This window comes from Littorina saxatilis, linkage group LG1 (genome assembly GCF_037325665.1).
Source record: "Littorina saxatilis isolate snail1 linkage group LG1, US_GU_Lsax_2.0, whole genome shotgun sequence".
Taxonomy (NCBI): Eukaryota; Metazoa; Mollusca; class Gastropoda; order Littorinimorpha; family Littorinidae; genus Littorina; species Littorina saxatilis.
The window spans coordinates 8,337,367-8,365,299 of NC_090245.1; the positions used below are offsets into that span (position 1 = coordinate 8,337,367).

General features: G+C 40.4%; 2 protein-coding genes and 1 long non-coding RNA gene across 7 annotated transcripts in view; 1 reads left to right on the plus strand and 2 right to left on the minus strand.

Annotated features, from left to right (window-relative positions):
- The window catches only part of LOC138960126 (membrane frizzled-related protein-like), an 8,238-nt gene extending 6,714 nt beyond the window's left edge, over positions 1 to 1,524 (minus strand). For 3 of the 5 annotated variants that reach the window (XM_070331914.1, XM_070332146.1, XM_070332231.1), the window contains exon 1: positions 1,184 to 1,523. In XM_070331914.1, the coding sequence (XP_070188015.1) occupies positions 1,184 to 1,253 (70 nt within the window). In that variant the 5' untranslated portion in view covers positions 1,254 to 1,523. Of the gene's footprint in view, positions 1 to 1,183 lie in introns of all 5 variants that reach the window. The other 2 variants (XM_070332066.1, XM_070331990.1) reach the window with 2 other exon arrangements.
- A 2,634-nt stretch (positions 1,525 to 4,158) lies between these two features.
- Positions 4,159 to 27,933, minus strand: part of LOC138960735 (low-density lipoprotein receptor-related protein 3-like) — a 30,946-nt gene continuing 7,171 nt past the window's right edge. The window contains exons 3-6 of the mRNA XM_070332419.1: positions 17,725 to 17,874; positions 13,813 to 14,045; positions 9,023 to 9,059; positions 4,159 to 4,389 (exon numbers count right to left, since the gene is read on the minus strand). Of these exons, the coding sequence (XP_070188520.1) occupies positions 4,331 to 4,389; positions 9,023 to 9,059; positions 13,813 to 14,045; positions 17,725 to 17,874 (479 nt within the window). The 3' untranslated portion in view covers positions 4,159 to 4,330. The remainder of the gene's footprint in view (positions 4,390 to 9,022; positions 9,060 to 13,812; positions 14,046 to 17,724; positions 17,875 to 27,933) is intronic.
- On the plus strand, positions 19,131 to 27,893 carry LOC138960724 (uncharacterized). The gene is made up of 3 exons (XR_011454061.1): positions 19,131 to 19,409; positions 20,252 to 27,592; positions 27,641 to 27,893. It is a non-coding gene; the product is annotated as an uncharacterized lncRNA (long non-coding RNA).

Sequence of the window (27,933 nt, forward strand, 5' to 3'; positions counted from 1 at the left end):
TTTCTTTCTTTAATGGAGAGGGTTTCATTAAACATTACATTTATTATGATTTACTTGAAATCCTTTTTACAAAAGCGTAGTTGCTTGTGGAATCTTTGGTTTTGTTTCTGAGATGTGTCTCTGTTTTCACCATTTATTTTTACAGTTGGCTTTGAGGTATTAATAAAGCCCCACTGAAGAAAGCACTTGTAACTTGTCACTGTTTTGATCTTATTCATTTAAACACACACACACACACACACACACACACACACACACACACACACACTCACACACACACACACACACACACACACCACGCACAGAGAGAGAGAGAGAGAGGGAGAGAGAGAGAGAGAGAGAGAGAGAGAGAGAGAGAGAGAGAGAGAGAGAGAGAGAGAGAGAAAGAGAGAGAGAGAGAGAGAGAGAGAGAGAGAGAAACATTCCAAGTGATTTTACAACTTATCCTGAAAAAAAAACTCGCTTAAGCCGAACTGCAGGGTAATTTCTCGGGAAAGGTTTGGCTTATCCGAACTCGGATATGCACAAACTCGGATAAGCGAAACGATTTTTCATTCCCCGGGCGAGTTCGGCTTAAGCGTGTTTGACTGTATACATATATATATATATATGGCTTCTAACTTGTCACTTATTTAGTGTCAGTGCAAGTGTTGGAGAACGAGACTAAAATATTTATTTATTTATTTTTATTTATTTTTATTTACGAGGATTTATATCGCGCACGTATCTCACCACACAAGGCGACTCAAGGCGCATGTAACCGTGTGAGATGGGATTTATTTTACACAATATATCACGCATTCACATCGGCCAGGAGATCAACAGCCTATCCGGCGAATCATGTGTGTGTGTATGTGTGTGTGTGTGTGTGTGTGTGTGTGTGTGTGTGCGTGCGTGCGTGTGTATGTGCGTGCGTGCGTGCGTGCGTGTGTGTGTGTGTGCGTGCGTGCGTGTGTGCGTGCGCGTGTGTGTGTGTGTGTGTGTGTGAGTGTGTGTGTGTGTGTGTGTGTGTGTGTGTGTGTGAGTGTGTGTGTGTGTGTGTGTGGGTTTTGTGTCGCGTGCTGTATTTCCCTCACAACCACAACCGACACCACAAAAAGAACAGCAACAACAACACCATAAGCACCAACAACAACACCACAATCACCAACAGCAAACTAACGAACAATGCGTGTACACTTACCGTAGCTAGGATAATGTCCAGACACACAAACAAACATTGCAGAGAGCACGCACAGAAAGCTAGCACTCATTTCTCAGTCAAAATCCCTTTGCGTCGACCAACCTCAGACCATTTGTGCAATTTCATCGTAACACAACACCCGGGAAAAGGCTTTCATTATATTTCTTTCCTCCGTCTCTGTGTCATATTTGGAGATAGTTTAGATTTTTACCTCGCCCGTATAGTAACCAGGAAATCAAACTGTAATTCCCCACACAGATGTCACTGTATAAAAACGTGACTGACTGGATTTAGTTTCAAAACAACGACTGTACTCAAGTATCCTCTACAGTACAGAATGACGCTAAATAAATTGGCCGAATTGTTATTTCCTTTAACAAGTTCTACTTAAGTAAGAGCATGTTGCATCAATATATCCGGTTAGGGATATTCAAATACAGGACACGGTGGTATCTGCATGTCATCCATAAGTTTAGTGTGTTTTAAAAGAAGATTGTGTCCATGCGCATACTGCACCTTAATTGTACGGAGCCGTTTGCTTCAAGCTTTGTATTATGAGACAGTTTGAAAGAGTGAGTGCAAAATCACCGTACTTAAGAATGCAAAGCTATTTTTCTGCCTCGATTCTTTTCACAAGTATCAACTTCTAGTGGTAAAAATTAAGCTGCTTTGCTACTGCAGTCAGAATGTTTGTTTTTTTTAAATCAGTGTTTGCTTCCGCGTTATTGAATTGTAATTGTGCCGTGTTCATAGGCTTTTTGTGCTCGACTTGGTTCACGACTGATTTCGCATATATGCCATTATCTACTTTACACAAATTCATTTACAGAGAATAAAAATCAATTATTTTCAGAGAGACTGTGAATACTTTACTGGCTGACAATTTTCCCCCGGTATTTTTAAATAAAGTCACCAGACGTTTTATTTTTTTTATAAAAGAGTCGGAGAGCACTATAAAACTTATCAAAACAATTCACAAAGAGCACCGTAGAATAGACATTCAGCTTTTTGTGAAGCTTTTATAAGCAAAAAATTCGTATGATTGTGCTGTCCTTGTGTCGGTGAGTACAGAATTCTTTTGTTTTACAACTATGAACTTCGTGCGGTCGTCATTAACTGAGGTTCAAGGCACGTCTTAGTGTGAACGTACATGTGGTGACAGAGCAATTAGGAAACTTGAATCATGTCATCTTCTTGGGTCATCATTCCAGCTGCTCCGCCGTTAAGATGACAGTTCCGCTGAGTGCAACATGTGACAGAGACACCAAACACAATGGACGCAGACAAGGATGATGAACATGAACATGAACATGAAAATGAACATGAAAGTGTATATGAACATGAACATGAATGTGTATATATGAACATGTATATGAATATGAACATGAATATGAACATGAATATGTATATGAACATGAATACGACACCGATTGAGACGGATCGTTGCGCGATCCCTTTGTGCCCCCTCATCCGCAATCCCCCCCCCCTCCTCTCCGATATGTGTGCGTATGTGTGTATGTATGTGTGTGTGTGTGTGTGTGTGTGTGTGTGTGTGTGTGTGTGTGTGTGTGTTCAAACGAGCACAAGTTTACTATTCGTGAGCAAGGGTTCGCGAGTCTCTGTGAAGCCGAACAAAGACATACATTGACAGACAGACAGAGAGATAGAAAGGCAAGCAGACAGACAGACAGACAGAACTGCATACAAGTACATAGGCAAACACAGAGGTGCATGCACGCACGCACACACGGACAAAAACATACAATTAAATGCATGCCACATTTCCTTCTTCCTGAACTACCGTCTTTAAAGCGGTGTATGAAAGCAAAACATGTCTCCAGTTTCCATTCACTTAATAATCTTTATTCAGCTCTGTTTCAGTCGCTGTTGGAGTTTCTCGCGATTACAACATTTCCTTTACCACGGTAAAAAAGAATACAAGGCGATCCAATCATAAGCCACACAAAAAGCGTACAAGTTAATTTCATGGCTCATTCAACAATACGCCATCTGAAATTAACAAAATCAAGCAATCTCAGTGATTCCGAGAAAAAGAAACAAAAAACACATCACACACACACACACACACACACACACACACACACACACAAACACACTCACACACACAAACACACACACACAAATATACACACAAACACAATCACACACACACACACACACATACACACAGACAATAGTATAACACGATCACCGGCGTGCATACTGCGCATGCACTACTACTAAAACCTTAAGTCGTGAGTGAGCTGTTAACAGCGTCAAGATTGAGCTAATCCCTTCGAAAGAACCCCCTTATTAGTATAAAGAATAATTGTCAAACTTGTCACTACTAACACATAAAGTCGTATGTATCCAAACTTAAAAGGAACCTGTTGAAAATGGTTGAAATAGTCCAAATCTCACCTCTAGCACGTTGGAACAGTGCTGCTCGAACACACACACACGCACACACACACACACACACACACACACACACACACACACACACACACGACCCCCCACCCCACCACACCCCCCCCCCCCACACACACACACACACAAACACATATTTTGTAGTGGTAATTCTGTTAATTCTCCCAGCTGCAAAACTGAACGGAAGTTAACAGGAGTTGAACCTATTTGCAGGGCCGGACCCAGGGGGGGGGGGGGGGGGGGGGGGGGGGGGGGGTTCCAGGGGTTTCGGAACCCCACCCCTGGAAAAAGCATGTACCTTGCTTTGAGTTTTTTCTTTTTTTTTTACTAGTTTTAGCACCAAAACAATGCTGCTCTTAACCCTCAAAACAAGGCCCAGAATGCACCAGATTGTACAGATTTTAACCGTTTTTCAAAAAATTTTCGGGGGAGCATGCCACCGGACCCCCCTAGTTCGCGCGCCTGTGGCTTCGCCACTTCGCTGATTTTCCCCCCAAAAAAGGAGGAACCCCCCCCCCCCCCTTACAACTCATTTGGTCCGGCCCTGTATTTCTGAATGGAAACATTTCTATACAAATTAATGTTCGCACAAAAAATGTAGTCAATCAATTTTATTTTATTTTGTTCAATAGCTGGACAGGTCCCCACACCAAACTGTTCCTTAGCTTGACACAGAAAGTTCCATCTTTTGCAATCCATAGAGTGGGCATAAACAGTTCAGATGGCCTGATATCCGCCTGTCTGCGTGGGGTAGGAAGGGACGTAATTCCCGGCCGGCTGCTATGGCAATCCGAATGGTGCAAAAGTCCCTTTTAGCTCTTGATGTCTAAATAACACATTATTTAGCTAAATAACGCGTTATTTAGCTAAACAATGCTTTATTTAGCTATATCATGCATTATTTAGCTAAATAATGCATTGTTTAAATTAAACAATGCATTATTTACAGATACAGAAAAAAGAGAGCCCAGAGCACTAAATAATGCATTGTTTAGCATAAATAAGAGATTGTGTTTGTAAATAACTCATTATTTATAAATAATTACGCGTTTTCTCTAAACAATATATTATATGTAAATAAAGTGTTATTTAAATAAATAAAATATTATTTAGATAAATAAAATATTATTTATCTAAATAAAATATTATTTAGATAAATAAAATATTATATGTAAATAAAATATTATTTATCTAAATAAAATATTATTTATCTAAATAAAATATTATTTAGATAAATAATTTATTATTTAGATAAATAATTTATTATTTAGATAAATAATTTATTATTTACTGTTTTTGCCTTGAAATAGTATTATTACACTAAATAATGCTTTATATAGCTATATAATAGGTTTCCGCTATATAATTCATGATTTGGTAAATAATACATTATATACCGTAAATAAAATATTATATACCGTAAACAATTCATTGTTTAGCGCATCGCGAAGCCGTTTTTTCTCTTGTTGTTTTTTTCCACGTGTTTCCGTGGATCCACGAGAGCTCTGTTGATTCTCAAACTGACCAATCAGACAACTAGCATCTGTACACTAATTAAAGTCCCATTGTTGAGTGTGACGAAAACTCGTGGTGACGATTTTAAAACATGTTGGGTCACGCATGGTCCAATCTTACATGGTCCAACCTTACATGGTCCAACCTTACATGGTCCAACCTTACATGGTCCAATCTTACATGGTCCAATCTTTCATGGTCCAACCTTACATGGTCCAATCTTACATGGTCCAATCTTACATGGTCCAACCTTACATGGTTCAACCTTACATGGTCCAATCTTACATGGTCCAATCTTGCATGGTCCAATCTTACATGGTCCAATCTTACATGGTCCAATCTTACATGGTCCAACCTTACATGGTCCAACCTTACATGGTCCAACCTTACATGGTCCAATCTTACATGGTCCAACCTTACATGGTCCAACCTTACATGGTCCAATCTTACATGGTCCAATCTTGCATGGTCCAATCTTGCATGGTCCAACCTTACATGGTCCAATCTTACATGGTCCAACCTTACATGGTCCAACCTTACATGGTCCAATCTTACATGGTCCAATCTTACATGGTCCAACCTTACATGGTTCAACCTTACATGGTCCAATCTTACATGGTCCAATCTTGCATGGTCCAATCTTACATGGTCCAACCTTGCATGGTCCAACCTTGCATGGTCCAATCTTACATGGTCCAACCTTACATGGTCCAACCTTACATGGTCCAATCTTACATGGTCCAACCTTACATGGTCCAACCTTACATGGTCCAATCTTACATGGTCCAATCTTGCATGGACCAATCTTGCATGGTCCAACCTTGCATGGTCCAATCTTACATGGTCCAACCTTACATGGTCCAACCTTACATGGTCCAACCTTACATGGTCCAATCTTGCATGGTCCAATCTTACATGGTCCAACCTTGCATGGTCCAATCTTACATGGTCCAATCTTACATGGTCCAACCTTACATGGTCCAACCTTACATGGTCCAACCTTACATGGTCCAACCTTGCATGGTCCAATCTTACATGGTCCAACCTTACATGGTCCAACCTTACATGGTCCAACCTTACATGGTCCAATCTTACATGGTCCAACCTTACATGGTCCAACCTTACATGGTCCAATCTTACATGGTCCAATCTTGCATGGTCCAATCTTACATGGTCCAACCTTGCATGGTCCAACCTTGCATGGTCCAATCTTACATGGTCCAATCTTACATGGTCCAACCTTACATGGTCCAACCTTACATGGTCCAACCTTACATGGTCCAATCTTACATGGTCCAACCTTGCATGGTCCAACCTTGCATGGTCCAATCTTACATGGTCCAACCTTACATGGTCCAACCTTACATGGTCCAACCTTACATGGTCCAATCTTACATGGTCCAACCTTACATGGTCCAACCTTACATGGTCCAACCTTACATGGTCCAATCTTGCATGGTCCAATCTTGCATGGTCCAACCTTACATGGTCCAACCTTGCATGGTCCAACCTTACATGGTCCAACCTTACATGGTCCAATCTTACATGGTCCAACCTTACATGGTCCAACCTTACATGGTCCAATCTTACATGGTCCAATCTTGCATGGTCCAATCTTGCATGGTCCAACCTTACATGGTCCAACCTTGCATGGTCCAACCTTACATGGTCCAACCTTACATGGTCCAATCTTACATGGTCCAACCTTACATGGTCCAACCTTACATGGTCCAATCTTACATGGTCCAACCTTACATGGTTCAACCTTACATGGTCCAATGTTACATGGTCCAATCTTGCATGGTCCAATCTTACATGGTCCAACCTTGCATGGTCCAACCTTGCATGGTCCAATCTTACATGGTCCAACCTTACATGGTCCAACCTTACATGGTCCAACCTTACATGGTCCAATCTTACATGGTCCAACCTTACATGGTCCAATCTTACATGGTCCAATCTTGCATGGTCCAATCTTGCATGGTCCAACCTTGCATGGTCCAATCTTACATGGTCCAACCTTACATGGTCCAACCTTACATGGTCCAATCTTACATGGTCCAACCTTACATGGTCCAACCTTGCATGGTCCAATCTTACATGGTCCAATAATATACATGTAAGGTTGGACCATGTAAGGTTGGACCATGTAAGATTGGACCATGTAAGGTTGGACCATGCACGATTGGACCATGTAAGGTTGGACCATGTAAGATTGGACCATGCAAGGTTGGACCATGTAAGGTTGGACCATGTAAGATTGGACCATGTAAGATTGGACCATGTAAGGTTGGACCATGTAAGGTTGGACCATGTAAGATTGGACCATGTAAGATTGGACCATGCAAGGTTGGACCATGCAAGGTTGGACCATGTAAGATTGGACCATGCAAGATTGGACCATGTAAGATTGGACCATGTAAGGTTGGACCATGTAAGGTTGGACCATGTAAGGTTGGACCATGTAAGATTGGACCATGCAAGGTTGGACCATGCAAGATTGGACCATGCAAGATTGGACCATGTAAGGTTGGACCATGTAAGGTTGGACCATGTAAGGTTGGACCATGTAAGGTTGGACCATGTAAGATTGGACCATGCAAGATTGGACCATGCAAGGTTGGACCATGTAAGATTGGACCATGCAAGATTGGACCATGCAAGATTGGACCATGTAAGGTTGGACCATGTAAGGTTGGACCATGTAAGATTGGACCATGTAAGATTGGACCATGTAAGGTTGGACCATGTAAGGTTGGACCATGTAAGATTGGACCATGCAAGATTGGACCATGCAAGATTGGACCATGTAAGGTTGGACCATGTAAGGTTGGACCATGTAAGGTTGGACCATGTAAGGTTGGACCATGTAAGGTTGGACCATGTAAGATTGGACCATGTAAGATTGGACCATGTAAGGTTGAACCATGTAAGGTTGGACCATGTAAGATGGGACCATGTAAGATTGGACCATGTAAGGTTGGACCATGTAAGGTTGGACCATGTAAGATTGGACCATGTAAGATTGGACCATGCGTGACCCAACATGTTTTAAAATCGTCACCACGAGTTTTCGTCACACTCAACAATGGGACTTTAATTAGTGTACAGATGCTAGTTGTCTGATTGGTCAGTTTGAGAATCAACAGAGCTCTCGTGGATCCACGGAAACACGTGGAAAAAAACAACAAGAGAAAAAACGGCTTCGCGATGCGCTAAACAATGAATTGTTTACGGTATATAATATTTTATTTACGGTATATAATGTATTATTTACCAAATCATGAATTATATAGCGGAAACCTATTATATAGCTATATAAAGCATTATTTAGTGTAATAATACTATTTCAAGGCAAAAACAGTAAATAATAAATTATTTATCTAAATAATAAATTATTTATCTAAATAATAAATTATTTATCTAAATAATAAATTATTTATCTAAATAATATTTTATTTAGATAAATAATATTTTATTTAGATAAATAATATTTTATTTACATATAATATTTTATTTATCTAAATAATATTTTATTTAGATAAATAATATTTTATTTATCTAAATAATATTTTATTTATTTAAATAACACTTTATTTACATATAATATATTGTTTAGAGAAAACGCGTAATTATTTATAAATAATGAGTTATTTACAAACACAATCTCTTATTTATGCTAAACAATGCATTATTTAGTGCTCTGGGCTCTCTTTTTTCTGTATCTGTAAATAATGCATTGTTTAATTTAAACAATGCATTATTTAGCTAAATAATGCATGATATAGCTAAATAAAGCATTGTTTAGCTAAATAACGCGTTATTTAGCTAAATAATGTGTTATTTAGACATCAAGAGCTAAAAGGGACTTTTGCACCATTCGGATTGCCATAGGCTGCTGCTGTTGTACTGTAGGGTACTCACGAACAGTCTGCAAAATACATTGAGGAAAATAATTAGTGTGTTATTAAAGGTTAAATAGAGATTTCTGCGTTGGCTGTTTATTTTTTTGGTTTACCTTGTTTTTTAATGTAATCATTTACTTATCTGTTCATTCATACATTGATTAATTTATCAATCTATTTACCTTTTAATTTTTTTAATTCTTTTTATATATCTACTTTTCTATCAATCTATCTCTCTATCTCTCTATCTATCTATCTATCTATCCAACTATCTTATCTATCTATCTATCTATCTATCTATCTATCCATCCATCCATCAATACATCTATCCAACTATCTATCTATCTATTTATCTATCTCTTCATCTAATAATCTCTTCATTTAATTATCTATGTATTATTGTATACACACGTTGCTTGTTTATGAGTAAGAGTGCGGTTATATAGATCTACATCATTATTACATCCAAATATATAACAAAACAAGAGGCGAAGCCTTCAAGGCTCACGTAAGAAATCGACAAACAGTAACACAAACTCAATCACTCCGTCACACATACACACACACACAGTAAGCATAGGTGACACTGTGCAAGAAAGCGAGACACTAGATCTAGATCTGTCTGTCTGCATGTAGCCTACTTACAGGGACACGACTGCCAACTAGTCTCGGCCCGCTCAAAATAAAAACAATGACCGAGACTTTCAGTATTTCCTTCGCGTGACGTCTAACCCTCTTACGTCAAAATGTGACGTCTTCAAATGACGAAATGTTAAAGTTTCTACCACATACATACATACGCACGCACGCACGCACGCACGCACGCACGCACAGACTGACAAAAGTTACGAACGCAAAGGCTACACTTCGTGAGCCAAAAATGGGTTTCAGTTATAAAAAAGCATTCATCGATTCAACATATTTTGAGCTGCAATCATGTAAACGTGGTTCAGAAAAAAACATCTAAAACATCATACGAATAACGCAACCGAGCAGTACTGATTTCAAAGAATATGCAAAACAGCAAAAAAAGGAAGGAAGGTCATAACTTTTGAAAAATCAAAGAAACGAGTAATGAAAGCGTGCATGAAAAAAATAACCTACTCTAAAAACGAATGTAATGTTATATATCAAAAATCAAAAGAGCTTTTCACAGAACTTTACAAAATATAAGCTAAGAAATAAAAGGTCTGATAAAGAAAGGGAAGTAAGCGCTCTAAATGCATACAAAAAAATAAACTTTAAAGCATGCACGGCTGAAAATACATCACAACATTTCCGCAACCCCTTCACTGCCGGAGAAGTGTAATTACAAAATCAAGTAAAAAAAAAGATCACAAACAAAAACAAAAACAAACCGCAAAACATTTTTTTTTAATTGTAAAAAGAGAGGAAAAAAAAAGACGAAAGTGGTCTCTGGGGAGGCAATCATATTGCTACAAGTCAGTGGGTCTATTTACAGCGGCTGTATCCCTTGCTGAAGCTCGAGTACTTATTGAAGGTGATGTCATAAGCACGTTCGTGGTACGTGCTTTAATTGTGGTGAAGGGTTCGGTCAAATTTGTAAAGCCTGTCCTTAACTGGGCGAAGTCGACAACGCGATGTATACGGAGCTTTAGCACTGAGTCTTTAGCACTGAGTCTTTAGCACTGAGTCTTTAGCACTGAGTCTTTAGCACTGAGTCTTTAGCACTGAGTCTTTAGCACTGAGTCTTTAGCACTGAGTCTTCGCAAAGTCGACTTCGGGCTCAATTAAGGATAGGCTTACACGCAAACTGTACCTGACGCGCAGAAAACATTTTTCTCTCGTGGGTTTTCAAGCTGTGACGATATCCAGGATACAACACGCATTAATATACCTCTCCAGCTAAGTTGATCCATGAAACCCAACGACCTTGACAAAGCCGATACATTTTTCTCACTCCGTACTGCACGTGCTTGGTCCCGCTCCCACATCACACGATGTCAAGGTCAAGGTCGGTCTGTGGGTTCGCCAAGACTTCAACCGGTCGACTTTCTTCACAGTCTTGGTAGCCAGGTCGTAGGTGAAGACGTCAAACTCGGTGTACAGCTTGTCGAACTTCATCACCGCCGGCTTCCCTTCGCTTCGGTAAGAGTCGCGCAGCTCCGCCAGACCTTTCCGAACGTCGCGAACCTTCTGCGAAAAGTCCTCCTTCACGCGGACCTGCGTCCCTCGAAGGTTGCCAGCGTGTGAGAGCACGAGCATCTTGTCTCTGACCGTCACGAACCTCACCAGCACCACGGCGCTGGACAACCTCTGCACTCGTTCCAGCTCCACTGTCGTCCTCACTCCCATGTTCTTCTCCATCACTGTTCGCACTCTCCGCGCGCAGTCTTCGTGCGTCTCCGTCGCCGTCCGGGAAAGGCCGAAGAAGAGGAGGTTTCGGCGGCGTGTGTGGTTCTCTTGCCAGTCGGTCTTCTTCTCCAGACGTCGGACGGCCTTTTTCAGCAGCTCCTGCTCGAGTTCCAGCATGTCGTACTGCGCCCTGAGGGTCTGCAGGTGATCCACGAGCAGGTCCTGCGCTTCCTTTGTACGTGTTAGATACACGGGGACTTTTTTTTTAATGTGTGTATTATGTTACAGTAAATCTACACATGTTCTGAACATTTCAGTAAATTTGTCAATTTACTGTTTCACTCAGGGATTTTGTAAATTTCCTAAAACAAATCTAGGAACAAACAAGTCGCGTAAGGCGAAATTACTACATTTAGTCAAGCTGTCGAACTCACGGGATGAAACTGAACGCACTGTATTTTTTCACCAAGACAGTACACCTTCGTCAATCCCCGCGTGAAGGAAATCGCTCACCTTCCACGTGCAAAACGTAGTGATATTGACACGCCAGATTAGCGCGGTAGCGTATTGTGCTAAGCAGGAAAGCGCCCTTTTCTGTATTCTTGTTAACTTTCTGAGCTTGTTTTGAATACAACCTATCATATCTATATGTTTTTGGAATCAGGAAATGATCACAAATAAGATGACATCATTTTTGGATCGATTTCTTACATTTTAATCGTAAGACTAATTATTCTATTTTCGTTAATTGTGATCACATTTTAAGAGTAAACATGACATATGTATATATTTTTAGGTTCAGAATGCGATGAAGAATACGATGCAATCAATTTTAAATCTGTTTGCGAAAAATTGATTTTAATGACAACTTTAATGAGCAAACTCATTGATTAAAATGTAAGCCTCCAAGCTGAAATGCAATATCAAAGTCCGGGCTTCGTCGAAGATTACTTGACCAAATTTCAACCAATTTGGTTGAAAAATGAGAGCGTGACAGTGCCGCCTCAACTTTCACGAAAAGCCGGATATGACGTCATCAAAGACATTTATCAAAAAAATGAAAAAAAACAAAACGTCTGGGGATATCATACCCAGGAACTCTCATGTCAAATTTCATAAATATCGGTCCAGTAGTTTACTCTGAATCGCTCTAGACCCACACACACACACACACACACACACACACACACACACACACACACACACACACACACATACACACATACACCACGACCCTCGTCTCGATTCCCCCCTCTACGTTAAAACATTTAGTCAAAACTTGCGCGCATATTCCATACAGTTTCATTTTAATCCATCCAATATGTCTTCTCATCTGGTCTCATCCCGCCATACCTTACCTTAGTCCATCTCATCCCGCCATACCTTACCTTAGTCCATCTCATTTCATCTCTTCTAATCTCGACTTGTCTCTAATTCTCATCTCGCCTCACCTTGCGTGTTCTCACCCCCCTCTCTCCCTCCCCGCCGTTTCACCCCTCCCATCTGTCCCCCTTTTACAACAACGAACGCTCCACCTTTCCCTTCATTGAAATCGCGAAAAATAACTAAGTCAGTACCTTGCGGTTGTACAGCGGTCACGTACTCTTCATTCCTTGGAGCAGCTTTGATATAAACGATGAGAGAGACGGGTAGATAGCCGATTCAAATTATTTAGGAATAGTCACAAGTCACTTGGTGTCAAGTGAACGTATGGCGAGAAAAGTTGGTCACGTGACTAGGTCACGTGTTCTTAACCATTTTTGTGCAGACGCCATCATGATCTTTATCTTGTACCCTAATTCCTTGGACAATAATTATGTTGACTGAACAAAACCTCGAATAAAAAGAAAGCGTCACCTTGTAAATTGTGCTGTTTACTTTGCTGTTACAACCTCCAGAGAAGCCACAGACCTGGGAACCCCTATTTTGCACTTGGAAGATTCTCAAACAAAATGTGGTGTCTTTTAAGAAAAATGAGCGTACTCCACACACCATTTCAACATCCATGATTCAAAAATGCTCCACACGCGTCTATCGCACTGTTAATTTAGTTTACCAGTACATTTGAAACAAATCGCTTCTTTCAATGTTGACTGAACAAAACTGTGATCATGTCTTTTTTTTTTCTTTTTTTTTTCTCTCAACAGTTGTGTCATCATTTTCCCAGTTTTGTTTTTTGTTTTTTGTTTTTAAATTTTAATTCAAACATGTAGTAAACCTGGAGTATATCATACATTTCTATCCCGTAAATAACAGTCTCTAATATTTCAAACACTCAATTTAAACTTACACTTGTTTTATACCAGGCCCCTGAGGGTTATGTCCCTTTGAAAACATTTTCTCGTCGCATTTTTTTTTACTGACCGTGCTGATCATATTCTAATTTCTATACAATCATGCGTACAAAATCGTATGGGTTCTCAGACCTGATTATTTTAGCCATATTCAAACGAAAACACTTACCTCTGTCACTCTGATGTAGGTCCGTCGTCGTCGCCTGACGCAGACGCCGAAGACAGTGCAGAAACCGACAAAGACGAGGACGCCGAAGACGATGCCGACGATGACACCAGTGGCTAGGGTACAGCCCTCCACCTCGTCCGTATCGTCGCCACAGTCGTTGTAGTTGTTGCACACCAGCTGGTTGGAGATGCACAGGCCGTTGTTACACCTGAAGTCGTTGCTTCTGCACGACCCTGTGTATGCGAGGAGAGAGATTTTCAAGTATAGTCTCCAGAGCTGTTAACTAGCCGATAACATTGGCAACCAGCGAAATCGTTTTACAAAACATGCCAAACATTCACATCCTACTACCACCCCCGTTTTCCAAAATCAAATGAGAAAATTGTCTATGCAGGTTGAGTGTTTGTGATGTTATTGTTTACTGTCCATGTTGTTATGCGGTCTGGGTTATGCGGAGGCATTTGGCTGTGTGAACGGTGACATTCCGGAACCGGAACTAGTATCGAGGTTGATCATGGGCAGCGCCATTTTGTTGTGAAATACGTCATCAGTTTGTGTACACAGAAAGTTGTGACATCCGTCACCCTATGGGAGGCGTGAAGGCAACATTAGGGAGATTTAAAAGACAGCACGTTTCGTTTTGCAGCTCGTTTCGTTTGGTGAATGAGTCACCCCGCGAAAGGGAACGTGAAACGAGACGGCATAGGCCGCAGACAAGATTTAGATGTATTCACGTTTCGTTTCGGAATGAAAGGCCGGGCATGGCAGGATATGATCCGCTGACTGGGCATGGCATAATTTCAACTCCACGAGTCAATAAAGGATTGACATACTCGCATTGCACACACAAGAGCTTCACATTTTTCAATTCATGCACCTGCTCATCATCAATTGTATTTCACAAAAATTAGATCACTCATGTTGAATTCCAAGATTTACTCATTCGAACTCATTATTTTTTTTATCCATTTCACGCATCTCAATTTTTACAACTGGTAACAGCCTATGGCAAAGAGCTCTACCGAACCATGTAGGCAATTATACCCTGAGTATTCCCCATTCTCAGAAAACGGCCCTGTGCACACGCCTGTGCCGATTTAGAAGCCTTTCCCCTTTCGTTTTTTAAATCTCCCTAATGTTGTTCATCTGTAGAAAGTTGTGAAATTCGTCACCCTTTGGGAGGGGAGAAGGCAAAATTGGTCATCACTGAGTTTGTGTAACACAGGAAGTTGTGAAATTGTTCAACAAAAACATCAGAGGTCGAATTGTGCAGGGTCAACCGTAACAAACTCAAACCGAGCCAGTCATACATACCTGTATTTGAGTGACTTATATACCGACATTTTTATTTCTTATTTTCAGTACAGGTGTAGGAAAAATCATGAACCAAAATGTTATTTATTTTCTAATTTAACATTTTTTTTACAAATGTGACCATGTTCTTTTAAACAAACAGTGACATTAAACATTGTTATGTTAAAAAAAAGAAAAAAGAAAAATAGCTTTTGTGCACAAATCAGAAAATACATTGTACATTTTACCTACAGGCCAAACCGTGAGTTTCTGTGGCAAAGCCCGACCGAGGCCAGCGGCAAAAATAGCCAGCGGGGCGATATCACTTTGTCCGCACGTCGCTGGGCATATCAGCGCAGTTCAACGTTGCCAGAGACCAAAGAAGCGCTTTACTCAGGTCGCAGCGCGCGGCGGCTCACTGGAGGAATGTTTGAAAACTATAGATCTGTGCTCGACTGCGAGCAGACCACAGGCACATTACACCCAATAAAGTTTGGACTTGTACTGGCAGAGAGCGAATGCAAATTCTTGTAGGCATACACAGACGCAACATAGCATATACAGACAATAACACCCACAACACTTCAACAGCATATGAAAGGAATAAAAATAAATACGCAAATCGCGCACAATACACCAGTTAGAAAAACAAGGAGTACCAAAGCGGCGTGCAGAAACTAAACTGACTCGGAGACTGAGAAGAAACATTTATCACACGATGTGGATAGCAAACATTAAAATAAAACAGATAAGTCAAGCAAAAAATAAACACAAATATCGAAAACACAATAAACAAAGGTAAAGAAAACAAAAAGAGATGCTTGCCTACAGTCAGGGTGTGTGTGCGTGGTTTGTGCGTCAGCGGGGTGTGTGTGTGTGTGTGTGTGTCAGCGTGCGCGTGCATGCGTGCGTAGGCTACGTTCTTGCGTGTGTGCGTTCGAATGAGAAAGAAGAGAGAGAGAGGATTGAAGAATGAGGTCACGCTCTCTGTCACATGAATACATATACACACACTGAAGGCTACCTCGGACACGAACACTTGCCAACAACTGTGGTTGGACATGCTTTTGAAATGGAATCTTTTTTCGACATGATTTCTGGACATACGAATCCCGCTGTGTTGCCTACTGATGTTGCGAATGATGAAGGTTTTGAGTTGACTGACCTTGAGGAGGGATTGCATCAGGCGTTTATCGTCTCAAATTATATCCTTGCTACTTTTCAGGAGTCAACTATTGCCATTCATGGTAACTTGGATAGTCAATGTTTTTATTTGTTTGATTCCCATCAAAGAAACAGAAATGGTAACCATTCTTCAAATGGCGCTGCAGTTTTGATGTCATCAAGTTAATTCCTTTGCAGAATTGATTGATTTTCTCAAAAGCCATTATCAATGTGTTTATCAATTAACACCTGTTCATTTCTGTCCAACTGCAACATGCAATTCATTAACTTTTGACCCTAACCTTTAACACTTCCCAAAATAAATCTTTGGTGGACATTGCATCGACGCTGTTCATTTTGAATGAACATTTTTCTTGTTACTATATTATGTGTGTGTTCTACAGCGCCCGCGCGTGGGTGTGTGTGTGTGTGTTCGTGTGGGCGCATGACTTTGGGGTTCACATGGTTTGTTTGTTTGTTTGTTTGTTTCAGACCCACACCCATATACACACATTTCACATTTAAACCATTTGTCGGCCCCCTGTCGATATTTATCGACTACGTTCCTTTGTGTTGCATTGTTGTGCAAGATGACTGAGTGTGTGCAAGAAACCACTTTGACCATTCACCTAAAAATTACATGAAGGAACGTCTGGGAACCTGCTGATTTGAATCAGCAAATTTTCTTGTGTGTGTCTTTCACTCACGCTCATTGCAGACTCAGGAGAAGTAGTTCAATTTCAACATTATATTGGGGTATTCATTTTGCAGGAAGTACAGCAATAATAGGAAGGGAAGATACTCTCAGTAAGCACAATATAACAGTATCCGCTATAGCTCAGAGGTACTGCACTGGGCTCCTGGTGTTTCACAGGTACCATGGATATCATTACAGTGTTCATATCAAGAGAAGGTTAACAAAAAACTAAGTTGCCACCAGTGAGTTTGAATCTGGGTTAAATTCTCCAGAACTGTGTACCATTTTGTGACATGCCTTTTCAGTCCTTTAAATGATTATAGCGTATGTTAAATGGTAACTAGAATGTGTTACCTTTACTATTTTCAGTAATACTCCAGTTAGATGATAATACAGACATGCAACAAAAAACATAGTAAGCATTTTTGTCCTTTTTTTTTAAGTCCCGTGTAAATAGAGACAACATTGAAATGAAGATGCCCACGAAAGTAACATCAACGCTCAAACCGTGCTGAAGCTAACTTAAATATGGAAAGGCGTGCAGGCTAAAATAGAACTACGATGAAACCTCTCTTTAAGACACCCCCCCCCCCCCAATTTAAGAACTCCCCCCTTTTTTATCATATTTTCTGTTCATATCCTCTGTAAATGTATCTCCATTTTAAGACTCCCTCCGTTCTAAGGCCTGATTTTTGCAGATTTGTGGAGGTCTTAAAAGGGGGGTTCTACTGTAGCACGCCATGTTTAAATTGTCTCACCATTGCCCGCGCTGTAGACAGAGGTCAGGAGCAGCTCGAAGTCCACGTAAGAGGATCTTGACCCGCGGTTAGCCAGAGTGACCGTCACTTGGTTGCCCTTTGTCCTGTAGTTGGTGCTCGGCTTGGACGTCCCGCACACACCGTTAGGAGCTGAAGCAAACATCAAACTACATTTTAATACCGGTTGCTGTATGTGAATGGAATACAGAGCTGAAACAAACATCAAACAACATTTTAATACCGGTTGCTGAATGTAAATGGAATACAGACAGAGCTGAAACAAACATCAAACAACATTTTAATACCGGTTGCTGAATGTAAATGGAATACAGACAGAGCTGAAACAAACATCAAACTACATTTTGTTGCCGGCGGCTGAATGTAAATGGAATACGGACAGAGCTGAAACAAACATCAAACTACATTTTGTTGCCGGCGGCTGAATGTAAATGGAATACGGACAGAGCTGAAACATATGGCATTCCGTTTGTCAAATAATTATTTGAATACTTTTTCATGTTTTTTTCACCAGTTTTAGCTAAATAATCATTATTTAGAAGCTCATGTGCTAAATAAGTAATTGTTTATAAACAATGTAAAACAATTCTAAATAATTTTTTATTTACGTAAACCATTCATTATTTACCTAAACAATTCATTGTTTACGTAAATAATTCATTGTTTACGTAAATAATGATTTATTTACGTAAACAATATATTATTTAGACTTATATTACATTGTTTATAAACAATCAGCAATGTTTCTAAATAAATCATTATTTACGTAAACAATGAATTATTTACGTAAATAATTCATTGTTTACGTAAATAATGATTTATTTACGTAAACAATATATTATTTAGACTTATATTACATTGTTTATAAACAATGAGCAATGTTTCTAAATAAATCATTATTTACGTAAACAATGAATTATTTACGTAAACAATTCATTGTTTAGGGAAAGCAGTTTTCATTATTTAGGGGAATCAAGAATTGACTTTTAAGCTTCATTTTTTTTCTTTGTGTATATACTATAATTCAATACAAGGTATCTCCAAACATTATTTATCAGAAAATGTTCGTAAATTTGTTTATTTTACAAGCTGAAATTGCCGTACGAAAAGAACTGAATGCGAAAACAAACAAAAGGTCAAGGTCATGACCGGGAGTGTTTAGTGTTTGCATTCTCTCCCTGGAAGTTGTTGAAAAAAAGTTTTCCGTCCTAAGTGTTCTGTTCTGTCTCAACAAAAACTGTTTGTTTCTCTTTCCATTTCTCTTACTGCATGATTAAACTTTTTGTTATCTGTAGGTTACACAACACACCACAACTTGGTATGAGCTCTGACGCGATGACGTCACACAGTCGTGTGCAGAGTTGTCCGGCCTTGCCCCATGCATTCCGGCGGAACTCGCGAGAAGGCAACACGCGAAATCTGCACTCTGAATCTCTCGCATTTATCGACATGGTCTCTAGTTGTAGTGTTAAACATTGCCATAACAGACAAGATAGAGATAGGGACAGAAGATTCTTTTCTTTGTTGTCAACGGAAAGGGCAAAGAGATAAGGGATTTGACTGCACGACGCCGGCGAGAATGGTTGGCACAGCTTCAGCTGAAGAATTTCAACTTTGAATCAACAGCTAGGAGATCTATTACGTGTGCTCTGATCATTTTGTCAATGGTAAGTACTCATGCTTTTGTTCACCTGCCTTGGTTAGTCTGTGTTTGATGCAAGCTGTGTTGTAATGGTAGTGTGCGGACAGTCGGTCAGTCCTGCACCGAGTGCAGTCTATGACTGAGTGAGTCAGTCTTACACTTACTCTCAGTGTAACAACTTATCATGGTTGCCCAAAACCATGACTTGTGAGAATGCCATATGCAGGGTTCGTACAGGTGCTTGAAATCCTGGAAAGTGCTTGAATTTGGAGGGGTCAGTTTCAAGGGCCTTGAAAGTGCTTAAAAAATTGACAAGATCCTTGAAAGTCCTTGAAAACTCTGATTCTGCAAACTGATTACACAATAATCAACCAAAATAAACAATTGCAATGTTTTATTTTTTTCATAACCTCAAGGAAAAAGTTGAACAGTAACCCACAGTCCCTTTTGAGTCTGTCGGCTCATTAAATCATTAATTTTTTTACATCCAGTGTTTTAAATCAGTGTGCAAGACGGGGGTATATAATTATATAATTACCAGCGAGTGACCCATTACGGCAAACCTTGAAGCCTCGAAGGTGAGAGGGTGCTTGATTTTCTCTTCAGAACGTCTTGAAAGTCCTTGAAAAGTCCTTGAATTTTAGAACAAAAAACCTGTACGAACCCTGCATATGTGTGAAATACTTGGATTTGATAATCAGAATTTATTTGAACACTAAATGGTCATTGTTGATACAACTTCATAGTTCAGTTTTAAAGGGTAGATCTGTGTCGAGATTTACTCATTCATTTTGTTTGGGCGACTTATTTTTAAAATAACTCCCAATCCATAATTTACAATACATTTGCCTTTGATTTTTTCTGCAGGGCAACCATCTGTGGGAAGTAAACAGTCCGAGCTGGACACCTACTTTGAAACTTGGGTATGGTGCAGGGACACAGCCTGACAGCCAACAAGGACAGTACCAGAGACTCAAGGACTGAAGGAGAGGAAGAAGCTTGTGGGGAGTGAGTCAACTCCTTGTCCTTCTCACCCTAATTTAGCAGAGGATGCTGGTGATGGCGACGGTGAAGGTACTTCGGATACAGCAGAACTGGCTGCTCCTCTTCCCGAATGACAATTTTGCCTGGATTTCTAAAGATGAAGAAAAGCAGCTACGGGATGAACTTAACAGGCTGGTGCTAGAAACTCGGGAACTTAAAGACGAACTTGCCAAGAAAAAAATGACACTTGAATCTTTGAGGGACAATGACGATACTGAACGATATTTTACTGGGATTTCTAATTTCTTCACACTTGTTACATTATTTGATTTTCAATCAATCAATCAATGAGGCTTATATCGCGCATATTCCGTGGGTACAGTTCTAGGCGCTCTGCAGTGATGCCGTGTGAGATGAAATTTTATACGGCCAGTAGATTGCAGCCATTTCGGCGCATATTTACCTTTCACGGCCTATTATTCCAAGTCACACGGGTATAGGTAGACAATTATTAAATGTGCCTAAGCAATTTTGCCAGGAAAGACCCTTTTGTCAATCGTGGGATCTTTAACGTGCACACCCAATGTAGTGTACAAGGGGGGGGGGGGGGGAGTTCGGACACCGAAGAGAGTCTGCACACAAAGTTGACTCTGAAATAAATTTCCGCCGAACCTGGGATCGAACTCGCGCTGACAACGGCCAACTGAATACAAATCCAGCACGCTACCAACTGAGCTATATCCCCGATTTTCTTGCATCGCATTTGCCAACACACTCGCGCAGAGCACTGACACAGTTTCAAGCTCTCATTCATGCATATATACGCCTTAACACACCTCTGCAACACCTGGCATACATCTTTTCTGTGTCAAGAACATCTGCCAGCAAAGTTTTTCACGAGACTGTGCATATCATGTACCACTACCACAGACTGCAGCCACTTGTTTTCTGGCCAGACAGGCAAAGTATAAAGACAAACTATACCGCCACAGTTCCTTCCCTATCCATGGAACAGAGTAGTGTCCATTATTGACTGTTTTGAAATATATTCATTGAGAGACCCTCCAGTGTTGATGCTATAGCGCTAGTGCACTCACCTGGTCTAACTACAAGCACAACAATACAATTAATATGGTGCGCCAAATTGATATTACTATCGTTAACTGTTATGTAGAGTTTCGAAACTATCGTTATCTGTTATATAGAGTTTCAGAAACTCTATATAACAGCTAACGATAGTTTTATCAAAAGCGCGTTGGTATCGTTTCCAAATGGGAAAACCCTGAAATGCCATTGCAAAACTGTCTTTTTGCTACGAAATGTACATTTTAACTAGAAACATAATTTAAAAAACTACAACATTATTTAGTTAGTGACCGTTCTTCTGTTGTCGTCTTCTCAAATCATTGTTGAGTTTGTTTAATATTAGCTTTATCATTTGTAGTTTCGGCCGTACCGTTTTCCACGTGTGCGGTTTGAAGACGGTAGGCCTACTGAATATTCGCGGAAAAGACCATGACGCATTACACAAAACAGTGGGTTTTTTTCAAAACAAACACAAAACAACGTGTTTCCCGAGTGACATCCCCCAAGGCGCGTTTTGGAAAACACTGCATGCTTTCGCATCGTGTACCGTTGCCCACTGCATGCATGCCAGCCGTATGTGTACAAACTGACCCGCACACAGCGCGGTAGCCAGAACGGGTCAAGCTGACACTGACCAATATTTCTGTGAAAACAGGAAGCGTCCTAGCTGTAACGAAGATTTGATTACTTGATTAAACGAAGCAGCGAAATGATGGACTTATCAGACGACAGTTAGTTGAATATGATCTACCAGGGATCGCGCTAGCTTTTTAAAAAACGCGTAAGTCATACGCAACGAAACGAAAAAAACGCGTCACGGACCAATATTTTTGCGTACTACGAAAACACGTACAGACACAAACAAAACACGCACGAAAGACTTAAAGACACTCCTTACCTAAATACGGCGAGTTTTCCTGTCGAACTCCGCGCACGCCTGTCGAATAACACCCCTGCTGTCTCCAACCTTCGGGCCTTGCGAGTTTGTTTCCCGCTCTAATACGACTAGACACACTTTCCGCCTTTTGGAAGCGCGAGATGGGAGAGCAGCTAATGTCTGTTTCATTATCCGACAAGACATTATCTGGTAATACCCTCGTTACGTTCGTTTGTGATACTTCGATGCAAAAAGAAACGGACTTTAGTTTTGACGCGCAGATTTCATGTGTGTCGTCACTTCTCGAGCCCTATAGTCAGTTTCAGGATCGGGTGATTATTAAGTCAGAGCAAAAGCGCTGCGTGAAGACAAGAAAAAGTTACAATATTTTTGCGTATGGCTTACGCGGCGCGGCGAAAAAAACGCGCCAACGACTTTTAAAATGCGTCAAATACGCAAAAATCGTGCGTAAACGCGATCCCTGATCTACTAAATCATGTTGTAGTAATTTAGTGCAAATTCGCTCGAACCAGAGACATGTCTCTGCTCGAACGAAACGTTCAGCAGCCATTTTGCCGGCATCAAAACATCCGACCACGCCATCGCTATTTTTAGAAACTCTATATAACAGTTAACGATAGTAATATCACTTGCGCGCACCATGCCGCCGTTTTGCGAAACCCTCGTTATCTGTTATTCATAGTTTTAGCAATAGCGCGCACAAACGCGCTATTGATATATTATAACTCTAAATAACAGTTAACGATAGTTTCGAAACTCTAACAGTTAACGATAGTTTTGAAACTCTATATAACAGATAACGATAGTTTCAAAACTCTATATAACAGTTAACGATAGTTTCAAAACTCTATTTAACAGTTAACGATAGTTTTTAAACTATATAACAGATAACGATAGTTTTGAAACTCTATATATAAGTATAACAGTTAACGATAGTTTTAAAACCCTGTATAACTGTTAACGATAGTAATACCAATTTTGTGCACCATAAATTAAATACCTAATATCAATTACACCTCAAGGCCATATTTCTTTTATTTCTAAAGGGTGGGGTGGGCTTTCAAGTGACAAGCACATCACTGCAAATAGTGGGTATCTAGACAATATTGTACAAAATGATGTCATTTTGGCCGACAGGGGATTTGACATTAATGAACTAGTGGCTATGAGAGGTGCACAAGTGAAAATCCCTGCCTTTACAAGAAAGAAGAGTCATGCAGCTTACAGCTTATGAGATAGTCAACACGCAAACTAGCTAATCTGAGAATTTATGTTGAGCGAGTTATCGGTATTCTTTGGGGAAAGTACACAATTTTGAACTCTGATATTCTGACTGATCTTTTGTTTGCAAGGGAAGAGGAAGAAGTGGTAACACTGGACAAAATAGTCACTTTATCATCTGGGCTTGTCAATGTTTGCACAGCCTAGTGTTCAAACTGAAGGCATTGTTTAGACTAAAGAATATGTTAATTAAACTCCAGGGGTGTCGTTTGGATCGGCCCTTCGGCGAATCGCCGATTTTTTTTTTACTTTGGCCGAAACTTTCATGTACTTATCGGCCAAATGTCCGAAGAGTATTCGTCTGAATCGGCCAAGGTTTGTCCGGGTTTTTTATTGGTCAGGCTTTTGGGCGGGGATATAGCTCAGTTGGTAGCGCGCTGGATTTGCATTCAGTTGGCCGCTGTCAGCGTGAGTTCGATCCCAGGTTCGGCGGAAATTTATTTCAGAGTCAACTTTGTGTGCAGACTCTCTTCGGTGTCCGAACTCCCCCCCCCCCCCCCCGTGTACACTACATTGGGTGTGCACGTTAAAGATCCCACGATTGACAAAAGGGTCTTTCCTGGCAAAATTGCTTGGGCACAGCCGGTTAATAATTGTCTACTCCCGCAGTGGGGCACTGCGGTTATGAAATTAAAGGCCCCTACTGTTCTTGGAACCGCAGGAGCTTTCTAGTTTGCTGTTAGGTAGATTTTTGGTTCCTCTTTCATGTCATGCTCTCTTTTTCTTCATGAATTCTTTTCTTTTTTCTGCCTTCTTGCTCATTCACCTGTATTTTTTCCAAAAATCTCTTCTCTTGTCGCTTGTCTCGCGATTCATGTATAGTTTAATCTGTTAGTGTTCTGATGTAAGTCCAGCAGTAGATAGGTTAAGCCTATTTTAACATACTGGAAACTGGTAATCTTCCAGTAGGTATTAATTTAGTTTTACTAAAGCCTGCTGGGACACAAATAATGGGTTAGTGCATTTGTAAACAGGAATCGCTTGACAAGTGGCCCCCTTCATCCCCCCCTTCCTCGTCCTGATATGGCTCTACGTAGTCGGCTGGACGTTAAGCAACAAATAAACAAACAAATAATTGTCTACCTATACCCGTGTGACTTGGAATAATAGGCCGTGAAAGGTAAATATGCGCCGAAATGGCTGCAATTACTGGCCGTATAAAATTTCATCTCACACGGCATTACTGCAGAGCGCCTAGAACTGTACCCACGGAATATGCGCGATATAAGCGTCATTGATTGATTGATTGATTGATTGATAAAACTGCTGCCGATGTACTTAGACAACTGACTGGCGTTTATTTTCTTCGTGAATACCAAGAACGAAACATCAGTGTTTTGAGCGCAAGCCATTGACAAAAACTATAGCTGCCAGAGTGGTTTCGACAAGGGAAACCACACTTTCTGCGGACCGCTCAGGCTCAGCGTTTGCGTTCGCCGAACATCATGTCGCAACCAAAAAAGAAGAAAAAAACTCAATTGATCAGTGGCCACGGTGTGCTACCCTTCGCCAAGGTAGGTGCTTCTGAAAAAAATAACAGCAACACCGCGAACGTGGACAGTGTGAGTGATAGGGGTAGTGTTGTCGAGTCGATGGAAGCAGACGACACAAGCTTAGCAGACGACAGTCACATTCACCGGCGTATCGACATCTGCTGAGATTGAAAAGCGACATCCAAATCGTGGTTTTCAAGCAAATTGGCTCACCCTAGGCCTACACCCATGGCTTAGCTATGAGGGTGGGTCCATGTTTTGCAAACTGTGCAAGAACGGTGGATGTAAAAATATTTTCACCAGGGGAGGTTGCCAAAATTTCAGCATTAACTGACCACCTCGCTAGCAAAGACCATGCCAGATCCAGATGTGCTCGTGTATCAGGAAACCTTCAAAACAATGGATAAAATCACAATGTTATGTGACGGTGTCAGAGTGTGTTTATGTTTTATTGGTGTTTCACCAGTCATATTTCCAACTGAAAGGCTTGTCAAGATTGGAAGAGTTTTATTGTTTTACTTTCAAAACATTAAAGTTAAAGGTTTGAAAAAGTTTTAAAGAATTGGTGTCTTTGTGTTTTACTTAAATCAACAAAGCTGATTGTTTCAGTTGCAGTATGCAACATATGTTCTGTGTTCCTAAGACAATGATTACCTCTTGTGCTTCAATGTTGCGGTGACTTTCGATGAGCCAAAATAATGGCCGAAATTTTTTCAAAATGTCCTAAAGCATTCTGACAGTTTTGGCCAAATGTCCCAACATAAAAATGTCTAGCAACACCCCTGAACTGTGGTGTCTTGTATCTGATTCTGATGTCTCTCATGAGCAGTAGCAATAGTCTTTCTGTTATTATGTTTTCACTGGACGGAATCTTGAATTTGAAGATAAAGGCATTGTTTAAAGAATGTGTTAATTAAACTGTGGTGTATTGTATCTAATTCTGATGCAGGTGTCTCACATGAGCAGTAGCAACAGTTTTTCTGTTATGTTTTCACTGGATGGAATCTTGAATTTGAATACACATACATGTATCATGTGTATATGATCTGACCTGCTGCTATTTCCTTCCATTTCAAGAGCAGATTTCACTCTTTCTATCACACACACACACACACACACACACACACACACACACCACATTAACATACACTTTGAAATCATTTTGCATAAATGTGACATGTATTGACACAACTGACAAAGGTTGAATTCTGCTGATTAACCTCAAAATAGCTCTACACAGGAAACAAGATAAGGAGCATTGCAAAATTAAATGGCCTACACTTGAAATGCGAGCACACATTTAAACTACCAATAACATGCAACTTCAAGCAACACTGAACATACCACTACCAGTATTGCAGGTATCAAGCCAAAGTGAAGAGAAGAACACTTTCACTAAATGTTCAAAATTGAAATAACATACTGTGGGCATGTGAGTCATTAACTATTCATTATGATAAATAGACCTGTGCGCTTTTTTGCAGAAATAAGTGTGTTCAATTTTGTTGTCATCAAAACAGAACTAGTTGATAATAGAAACTAACTTTCAGTTCCACTGCCAATTTAAACACTGTATTACTTGACTGTACTGATGCAGAACTACGCTGGACCACACACTCTTATTTGTTCCCTAATTCAAGCAGCCAATCCGTGTCACTGAAAACATTGAACAAGGAGAATGAACAATATACCTGGCTGAATAAGTTGATAATCAAACTGCTCATGATTCTTTGTTATTCACAGCAGTGGATGTAAAACAATCACAAAATAATGTCCTGTATGCATCATAATTTATACTTGTAGCACTTGATTTTGTATTGTGGTCGGTGATCCTAAACAAAATGTATGCCTACATCTGTGCATGATTTTACTTTAAGAATAAAATGAAACAAGAATGGAACAATTAATGACTTCTCTGTGAGTGTGAACTGTGATTTAAAACATTACATGCCCTCTTTTCTCTCCCTCTTTACAACTTTACTACTGGCCACTTTCTGTGTGTACAGTCATACATGATGTTTGTTTTCCCACACACATGAGCAAGCGAGTCTGGCATTGTCACTGTTTCTTGCTGCGTTTCACGGCTTGTGTTTGCAGCTGCTCCTGGTTCACATCCACTGCTTGTAGAGGCTCAGCTTCTCTGTCCAGCCAGTTTCCAACTAGCTCTGGAAAAACTGCGAGTCTGAACACTTTCAAAGCTTTCTCCACACACATTGCCCAAAAATCACAGTCAGGCAATACTCAGACAATAACTTTATCCACAGTAGTCCACACCATGAAATCGCAGTAGGAGGAACTGGTCATAACAATCTGGCACTGTACCGGTACTTGACTATTTAACTTTTAAGTATGGGTGGTCCTTGCGCAGACAAAGCATCCCCTCACTGTTAGATTCCAAACAGAAATGGCGGTCTGTCACACACACTCAACAGCTGACTCCTTGAAGGTGAAGGGACGTGTGTGCAGGTTTCTCCAACTCCGGCCATTCAGGTTTCTCCAACTCCGGCCATTCAGGTTTCTCCAACTCCGGCCATGCAGGTTTCTCCAACTCCGGCCATGCAGGTACAGTGTGCTGACAGTATGTTGCCATCAAAAGTGGCGATGGTCCAAGGAGAAAGTGCTGGTTCATTAAGGCGTTGTGAATGAAGAACCTGAAACATAAATTGAAGATCGCACAAATCAGCATTCAGCTAGGTCAATCGAATGAATATAACTCTAAGACGCACATAATGTCAATGTGCTTTACAACATTAACAATGAAAAGTAAACAACAGATTTTTAACTGAATATGAACATGAAGCTCATTA